The following is a 9,396-nucleotide window of genomic DNA, read 5'->3' on the forward strand; positions in this document are numbered from 1 at the left end:
CTCTATGCTCTATCCTTCCTCTCTCTTATTGGTGATCAGTATTTTTTATTGGTCACTCTATTTGTCTATGTTCCTATCTGTAGATACAGCAATGCACACAGTACACTTTTCTCTGTTGTCACTGCCCTATACTGTAGAAATTAATTAGAAAAAAAGAATTAGATAGTGTTTCCCTCCTTCCAGGATTGATCAACAAGTTGAGTGGCTGTTACAAGTGAAAGAATGAGAAGCATTAATGTCACAACATGTGTAAATTCCCTTGTGACATAACCTGACCATCATTCAGTCCTGATCTTATTTAACACATATTACCTACAGGATATATGGTGAATTAAACCCCAAAGTAAAGGCTCAATAATATTGCCTACACTGTATTTGAACACTATAGGTGTATCCGGATCCAAAGTTCTGATACAGTGATACCACTGTATTAATCATTAACTAAGTCTAGTTCTTTCTGCATACTGTATTGGGCACCCAGCAGTCCACTTCTTGTAATTTCTCCTCTGTGACTAGACTGATGTACAGCATCATACGAATATACACTGAAGTGTCAACAACATTTGTCTAATTAAAAAAAAAAAAAAAATGCTCCTAGTTAACAAAATAGCAAAAACAGGAAAACAGAAGCCCTTATCCAAAAAGAGTCTATTCACAATGTTTTGAAGCCAAGACACTCATTGTTCTCAATTCTTGTTAGTTTGAGAGTCGATAAGGAGAAGCATCAGTGGTCTGTGGTGAAGAACACCAGGTATATAGAGTAGACGGTGTCTAAGGCGTAAACAATGAAGTTGACAATGGTCATAAAGGTGACCACCACCAATTTATCCCAGGCGCAGTGGTGGCCACAGTCACTGGGCCTGCTTTTGTTCTGGAAGCTGTAGAGCGGCCAGATCACCATGGCCGTCATGTACATCACTGCTGCCACAATGTTATAGATTGTCACCAGCTTGTCGAAGGCGAATGGGAAAAACAAGATTAGCTGCCCTAAGGTGAGCAGGATAATGAGGACGCTGAAGATGAAGCACAAGGAGTACACAGCCACGCACCACTGGAGTCCTGGGAAACTGGAGTACTGGCCTGGTTCCAGGGAGGTGAAGATAAGGCAGGCCAGGAAGGTCTCCAGCATCTTCAGAAGACCGGGTGCTGTGGAGAGGAACCCTCTGTTCTGCCCGCTGGGACGAAGGCGGGTCAGGGCCACTTCGCCAACATACGCACCAAAACAGAGCCAGGACACTACGGTGGCGCCGATCTGGCGGTAGCAGGTCTTGCAGGTGAAAAAGGTGGGATAGATGATGGAGACGGCCAGGCACATAAGGGTGGCCAGCATAGCAAAGGCGGTGGTGAAGTCATCCCAGGACAGAGGTACCTTGGTGCTGAGAGTGGTGAACTCCAAGATGAGGATGAGGAGGGTGAAGAAGCAGCAGAAGCACCAGGTGAACATGCACCAAGTCCAGTAGGAAGATGGTACATATCCCACTGTTGCCACCAGGCTGAAAGACAGACAAGTGAGGATGGCTGCCATAAGGCGCATGATGCCCACAGGCTGGGTGAGTGACCGCACTTCCACATTCATCATGGCTCAATTGGATTAGTATCGAACAAAGTCACTCACTGACCTCAATAAATCTCTCCGCCAGAGGCTTTGGACACTTTTTCCTTCAGTGTCTTTGTCTATCTAAATTTTTAAAGTCTACACAGTCCTCTCCTGAAACTTTTCTGCAGTGTCACTTTCCTCCTTTGTGTCACCTTCTTTTCTCTGTGCTACTCCCTCATCCTCTCCTTCTCTTCTTGTGCATGCCTCAGCACAGGACGGCTTTTTAAGACACTGACACTGCCCCTGTGGTTTTCAATCCAGCTCCTGTTGAAGAATCCCATGTAGACTAGAGACCAAACAGGTGTGTTCTTCAAGTGAGACTCCTGTGTGATGGCACATATTCAAACAGAGCATCCTGCATGTCTCTGTGGGCTTATCTGTGTAGTTTATGATCACCATTTCAAGCCTCTGATTGGATACTGGTTGGGTCTTATCATGCTCACCTCACCACACACACTGGACTCTGGTCCTCAGCGCAAGCCCAGTTCAGATGCTAATCTCCATCCAATCGACAGTGTGTAGGTCCCCTCCCAAGGAAAACTACTCTTATCCTATCCTTGCGTTCAGTTGACTTATTGTTTCTGGGTTGGGCAAAGAAAAAAGGGGAGTTTGGAGGAGGGATAGCTGTGAGGGAATTTATGGAAGGTGAAGTTTATTCTGTTTCGACTGATAAGGAAAGTAAGGTCAGATATTGATAAAAGTTTATATGGTGAGCATAGAGCAACTTTAGATCTGATTTAAGCAAACTAGACCTATATATTAATAATCAGAAAACAGTACTGCCAGTACTGTGCTGTGATTATATGTCACTATATCCAAGTTTGCATTCTATACCTATGTGACCTCATAACCTAATGTTAAAAGTTGATTACGATCACAAGAACTGACTCTTAAAGTGGATACTGGATTTGGCTTGGTTTCTCATTGAGTCTCCATGATTTGTCGGTCATTCTACATTCTCTTTTTCTCTCTCTCTTTCATTTCTTTCCTTCTCTCTCTTTCCTCTTTCTCTCTGATATGTACTCACATGTTTGTTATAAGATCCATTCCTGAGTTCCTTTCATTTTCATTTTGAACAGAGCAATAATCCCTGGTCAAAGGTTATGTATGTCCAATGCGGGGGCATGGATGACAATGATATCATTAAGATAAGCGGATCATGTTTTTATCCTGACTACTTTCTAGAAAAACAGTTGATTAGTTTTGTTTTATATTATTAGAGTCACTGCACAAGTCAACACATTTGCTATCTACTGATAAGTGGCAAGTATGATGTAAGGTGTTCAAATGGTCAAATATTGTGGAAATAATGTCAAACTGATATGACAGTGTGGTTTATTCAATGTTGTGAGGGAAGTGTAGAATGAGAAAAGTGTAAAATAAGGGTATTATTACCATCACAACACTTACCATGTTAGATAAGCAAAGCTAGGAGGCCAAGCGGTTTGGCGTTGGGGGAAACAATGCTGTTCAAATGAAATTAGGGCATACAAAAAACATGGAATACTTGTGCAATACTGTAACACTTGTGGATGCCATCTGATTCCAACTCCTGGGATTTTCAAAGATAAAATGTATTATCCTCCTTCCATCATTACATGTGGAAACACAGAGGGTTAGTTGAAGTGTATCAGTAGGTGGAAAGTATGGGCTGGAAGTAAGGGAAGTGAACTAAGGAAAAACATTTCTACATGACGAACACATCTCTCTCTCTCTCTCTCTCTCTCATCATCTCTGATTCCCTCTATATACTGTAAAGAGAGATGGAGAAACAGAAGTGGGGCTGTGGGCTGGAAGTCTGTAGCTCCAATGCATTCCATCCTAAAGGGTATGCACACTCAGACACACCTTAGCAAACACCCCGGGAGAAGGAGAGGGTTGTACCAACTGTGTGCTGTTCAACCATTAAACCCATTATTGTCATTATTGTAAACTGTCACATAGGTGCTGGGATAAACAACGAGAACACGAACAGCAGTATAAGCATGCAAAAAGTCAAACTCCTCATTTCTATTCCATTTTATTGATATATCACACGCTGAAATAGTTTTACATATGCACAGACTGACTTTGATTGCTGTCAGTCTCATGTCAGTCTTGTAACAAAATAACTAAAAAGTGAACAAGTAACAATGATGAAGAGAGAGAGAGAGAAAAAGGGGAGAGAGACAACTTGGAGAGACTGGGACCACAACTCTTGGTGTAGGTTCAGATTAAATGTGTTAGACACGGCCATCATTGTTTCATGTCTTCAGAGAAGGCATGACAGACAGAAATTACCCCTATTCAGTTGAAATCAGCAACAAACTAGTGCAGTGTAAAAGACTACCACGTGGCCACAAACGTATCAATGGGATTATCATGACAACCTTGATAAAAATATGTTCAACAAAAATTGCACAAGGAATACCGATAGTCCTCTACATAATATTCTCCCATTCACATTCAGTCTTTGATTTCAAGTGCACTTCGAAGCTTGCTGAGACATGAAAGATCAGACAAATTTGCGGCCTATGTTCTGCTGATGAAGACCAACCTTACAGAATAAACCGTATCCACAATGTAAGCAATGAGATTGAAGCAGGTCATGAAAGAGATCACCACTAAATTATCCCATTGACAAATGGGAGAACAGTGGTTCGGCCTTGGATTGTTCTGGAAGCTGTAAACTGGCCAGATGACCACTGCTGTCATGTACATCAACACAGCCAGCACATTGCAGCATGTCAGAACTTTGTCAAACGGTGCAGGGAAGAGAGCCAACAGGCGGCCGATGGTGAAGGTGATGACGAGGAGGGCAAAGATGAAGCACATGGAGTAGACTGCAACACACCAGTTGAGCCCTGGGAACTTGGAGTATTGGCTGTGGTCCAAGCATGTGAAGATGATGCAGGCCACGAAGGCCTCCAGGACCTTGAGGAGGCCCGGGACCGTGGTCAGGAAACCGCTGATCTCGCCGGGTTTGGCACGGGTCAGCCCGACCTCGGTGGCGTACAGGATGAAGGCCAGACAGGACGTAACAGTGGCGCCAATCGGCTTGCCACACGAAGAGCAGGTGAAGAAGGTGGGATATATGATGGATGCTGCCAGCACCTGTTTGAAAGGAAGGTCAAACATTATTGCAAAATGATCCCTTCTTAGTCAATGTAGCTCAAGACACAACCTGGCTGAGTACAAGGGAATATCACAATGCAGTCATTTGACTATTTCAGACACTATTAGTACTAAGACTACTAAGTGAGCAAAGTGTGCACATTTTTGATCAGTACTTTATGGCTAAACATCAAACTTTAATCCAATCAAAGGTGTGATTATCATTATATTTGGATAGTTAAGAATTATAGCTATGAAAAACATCATTCACATGCCCAGTTAAAGCCCCAAGGTGGGATTTTTTAGCGTGTTAAGTATGCTAAAATTAGTGGCTGTTGAAGATCTGTATTTATAGATGGAAAATAAAGTTTTCACAGCTTTGTCAACCCATTGTGACTCAAAGTGCTAAAGGACAATATGAACCTAAACAAACCTTTTTACAGCTTCAAAAAATTAAAGACATTAAAGACACATCTTCAACCAGGACATACTGTCATTGAATGTAAAAACAACAAAATTATGTGGTATCTCACAATTCAATATTGTTTATCAAAGTTCACATCCTAGTTTATAGTATGTGCACAGTTGTTTTGGTTGGTTGTAGCGTGAAGCCTTAATCTTCCACAGAACATTCATATCATTATTCACACTGACCTCTGCTCAGCAACAGTGGCCGATCTCAAAGCAGATAGTCACTAATCTGTTTCACCAACAACCTCTGATAAGTTTGCTCTTGCAATATCTGTAGCCAGCGACCACTAACAATTGAGTTGTAAATGCACGCACCATGAGAGTAGCCAGCATGGCAAAAGCGGTGGTGAAGTCATCCCAGGCGATCGGCACCTTTGTGTTGAGATGAGTGAATTCCAGGAAGAGTATGAGGAGGGTGAGACAGAAGCAGAAGCACCAGGTGAACATGCACCACGTCCAGAAGGAGTTGGTGCTGTGGGCCCCCGACGCCACCAGGCTGAAGGAGATACAGGTGAGGACCACCTCCATCATCCGCACAATGCCCACAGGCACCGTCAGTGTCCCAAAGTCCAGCGTAACCATGGCTTGTCCAAAGCTTCAACCTCAGGCCCCTTATTCAAATGTTGTCTCTCCTCTGCAACAACTTGTTGTCTCCTCGATCTTGGTTAATAGCTCACTTATTCTTTAATTTTTTCCTTTTTTAAGTTCTTTGAGCAGCTCTTTGGTTTTTGTTGGTCTTTGCAGCTCTCTGGTTGTGGTCTGATCTCTTCTCAGTCGCTCCTCCTGTTAGCTCTGTCTGGGTGACAGACACAGGGACTAAAGGTGAAGGTAGAAGCTCTGGCCGCTCCCTTTGCCGCCCTATCAGTTCCTCTTCCTAAAATGGCCATCAGCCAAATGTCCCATGTGTTAGTACGTGACAGGGTTATGTGGGATGTTTGTATTGGGGGGGGCTGTCTGTTGTTCACTTCCATTTGCTTATCAGTTGTATGCATGAGGCTTGGTCAATAAAAAAATTATGATATGATACACAGCGGTTGTGTATAACAGGAAGTGCATCGTATGACACACTGAGTACACAAGGCTGCGGCTTCTAACTTGGTCCTGCTGCTCATCTATGGTGTTTGCTAACTGCTGACTATCTGGACCTAGCGGCCTGCCCACCCATCAATAAATTTATCAGATATAACATACAGGTCAAATCTGTCAATGTGTTAAATGAGGGATACAGTAAGAAGTATTGGGCCTTGGGAGAGGCACTAAGGTAGAGAAAAGTGAGAGACATAGGAAAGGGGAAAAGAAGGAAAGGAAGGAAGGATGTTTTTTTTCATGAGCATTAATTTGAATGTTGGGAGATCATAACCTCTATATAATATCTGGTGTTCAATGGACAAAGAATGCAGAGGTGAGACGCTGGCAAAGAAACAAGATCCAGGATTTTAGGATATAGGCTTTGGTATCAGGACATGGAGTAATCCACTAAGTGCTATAAATTGCTGTTCTAAATTAGAGCCAGACTTTTACTGCCAACTGCAACAGCCAGGCTTTACTGGCTTGAAGACAAGGGAGTGAGGGAGACACACACACACACACACACGTATACACACACACACGCACACACACACACACACACACACGCAGCTCCAAACTCTAAAAGTTAATCTTACTTGCACAGCACAAGCTTTCTTCTTTATCCCTTAACTTTGAAAGTATTCAACTTAAAACAAATTCAAGCATGAAATCTGCGCTGGGAGTTCAGCATCAGGCTCTCATTTTGGACAGAATAATCGGCTTGTGTCAAAATCTGCACCTAGAGACATCTAGATGAAACAAGTCCTATAGGCCCATTTAATTACCTACAAGGGTGTTGAATTTATCAAAACTTTGAAGAAACACAAAGTCTGACTTTTTGAACTGCATTTTGAACACCTCTAATAAACTCCCAACAAAAACAAGTTTAAGCAAAGGAAATGTTAATATCTCCATGCAAAAGCAATTATCCTTGATTTTTTGTCCACTTGCGTGCCTGTGTGCATTTGTATGTGCTGAGACTGTGTTGGTATGACACAATGATATCGATAGATAGATAGATAGGTAGGTAGGTAGGTACATACATAGACAGACAGACAGACAGACAGACAAGCAAATTAATAAATGAATAAACTGGTATTGATTACTGGTATTGATTTGTCAACTTTTACTTGTACTTGTGGTTGAAACATTGGGCCTCATTCACGAAACGTGCGTACGGTCAGATTTGATCGTAAAGCGCTCGTACGAGTGTTTCTACGAACACAGTCTGATTTATCATTTTTGTTCTTACCTGAATTTGTTTGTTGGTACGAACAAAACTCACGTGTGCTTTTAAACATGCGTATGCATTTGGAAACATGCAGGAAGGCACTTAGAATACCTTATTCTTTATGCAAAATCAATTACAGTAGTGCCAAACCTCACTAACAACAAAATGTTTCAGTGGCCAACATTTGTAAAAAAAAAAAAAAAGAAAAAAAAAAAAAGACCTAATCGGCTACTGATTATAACCAGCTTGGTCAAAGTGATTAATCTATATAAAGGACCCAAGGGCTCGCTGTCAAACCCGGCAACAATGGCGTATTTGTGTATTATTGGAATACTTGGCTAATCGTGCCATGAGGAGAAAGCGCATCTTCAGGGACCGTGCAGACATGTTTGCAGAAAGCGATGAATGGCTGATCATGCGGTTCAGACTACCGAGGCCAATTCTCCTGGATCTCTGCAACACCCTGGAGCCACAGCTGACCAGGAGAACAAACAGGTCCCAGCCTGTCCCGCCACATGCTGTCTGCTCTGGGTTTTCTAGCTACCAGGACATTCCAGAGGGAGATAGGTGATCAAGCGGGCATATCACAGCCATCCATCAGCCGCACGCTCCCAAAGGTGTTGGATGGTATCATTCTGGCACCACAATATATTAAATTCCCATATTCTGCAGAAGAACAAATTCAAATAAAGAGAAATTTCTTTGAAATTGCTGGTATCCCAAACACCATCGGAGCAATAGATTGCACACATGTGCGCATCAAAGCACCATCTCCCATATCCTTTCCGTTTTTAAATCGTAAACTGTTCCACTCCATAAACGTGCAACTGATTTGCGACGCAACCACTGAATGTGGTTTCCCGTTGGCCAGGAGGGACCCACGACTCGTTCGTGCTTCAGAACAGCAGTGTGGGCCTGCGCCTTGGCCAGGGTGCTGCTGGAGACGCATGGCTCATTGGTAAGTTGTTTTTCTCACTGACTTAATGGAAATTCAATTTACAGGATCTCATGACTAACTACTTTATCTCTCACCTACCTGTAGGTGATAGAGGTTGTGCCCTGAACACATGGCTAATGACACCCCTGACCAACCCCCAGATCCCTCAGGAGCGGTCATATAACTATCGCCATGCGTGCACTCGCTCCGACATAGAGCGCACCATAGGCATGCTGAAAGGCCGCTGGATGTGCTTGGACAGGTGGAAAGCTCCTGTATAAACCTGACAAAGTATGAATTACTAATAAAATATACAGCCTACACAAGACCTGAAAGCAGTATGCTATAATATTACCCAATTTATGTTTTGTGCAAGCTGAGATGAAGCTATTCATTCCCATCTACTATAACAGGTGTGTAGGATAACCATGGCCTGCTGTGTCCTGCATAACATCGCTAATAAAGGCGGTGTACCTGTACCAGTTCTGCCACCTCCACTGGACATGCCACAGGACCCGCCTATTGGAGCTGACAACAGGCCTGCTGTTCACTTCGCCAACGACTAATTGCTCGTTTTTGAAGTGAGGATGCATAACTGGGCGTATACACATACACAGATTTTTATTTATTTTTAGCATTCAGAGTTGAACTTATGTCCTTCAGAGTGTTTGATATTTCTGCCAGCGTGTTTGACATTCCTGCCAGTGTGGCCACAATTTGGCCAATAGTTTGCAATATCATCTCTTGATTCTGTAGGACAGCGGCAGACACCATCTCCGCCCGTGGTGGTGCAGCGGTGGTTGAGGGTCTCCTCCAGCCAGCAGTGGCAGAGTCCAGTGGAGCCTGTGACAGAGGCACATCCACAGTGGCCGACGACTATTGTGCCTGACCTATAATAAAATAATAAATAAACAACATGACTTCCATTGTCCTCCATGCTCTGATGAAGGCCACTAGGCCTGTTTGTTGACATGGCCAGAATAAATTGGTGCGACTGAG

General features: G+C 43.2%; 2 protein-coding genes across 2 annotated transcripts; both read right to left on the reverse strand.

The window, feature by feature from the left end:
- Positions 1 to 724: 724 nt before the first annotated feature.
- On the reverse strand, positions 725 to 1,579 carry LOC139651044 (myeloid-associated differentiation marker homolog). The gene has a single exon (XM_071527873.1). It carries the CDS (start codon positions 1,577 to 1,579, stop codon positions 725 to 727), a length of 855 nt encoding a protein of 284 aa, XP_071383974.1.
- A 2,529-nt stretch (positions 1,580 to 4,108) lies between these two features.
- On the reverse strand, positions 4,109 to 5,743 carry LOC139651042 (myeloid-associated differentiation marker homolog). Its single transcript, XM_071527871.1, has 2 exons — positions 5,477 to 5,743; positions 4,109 to 4,690 (listed from the first exon to the last, which is right to left on the reverse strand). Exons 1-2 carry the CDS (start codon positions 5,741 to 5,743, stop codon positions 4,109 to 4,111), a joined length of 849 nt encoding a protein of 282 aa, XP_071383972.1.
- Between the last annotated feature and the right edge of the window lie 3,653 nt (positions 5,744 to 9,396).

Source organism: Centroberyx affinis, unplaced genomic scaffold (genome assembly GCF_046629955.1).
Source record: "Centroberyx affinis isolate AG114_WGS23_722 - 3 ecotype Tasmania unplaced genomic scaffold, CSIRO-AGI_Caff_v1 ptg001583l_1, whole genome shotgun sequence".
Taxonomy (NCBI): Eukaryota; Metazoa; Chordata; class Actinopteri; order Beryciformes; family Berycidae; genus Centroberyx; species Centroberyx affinis.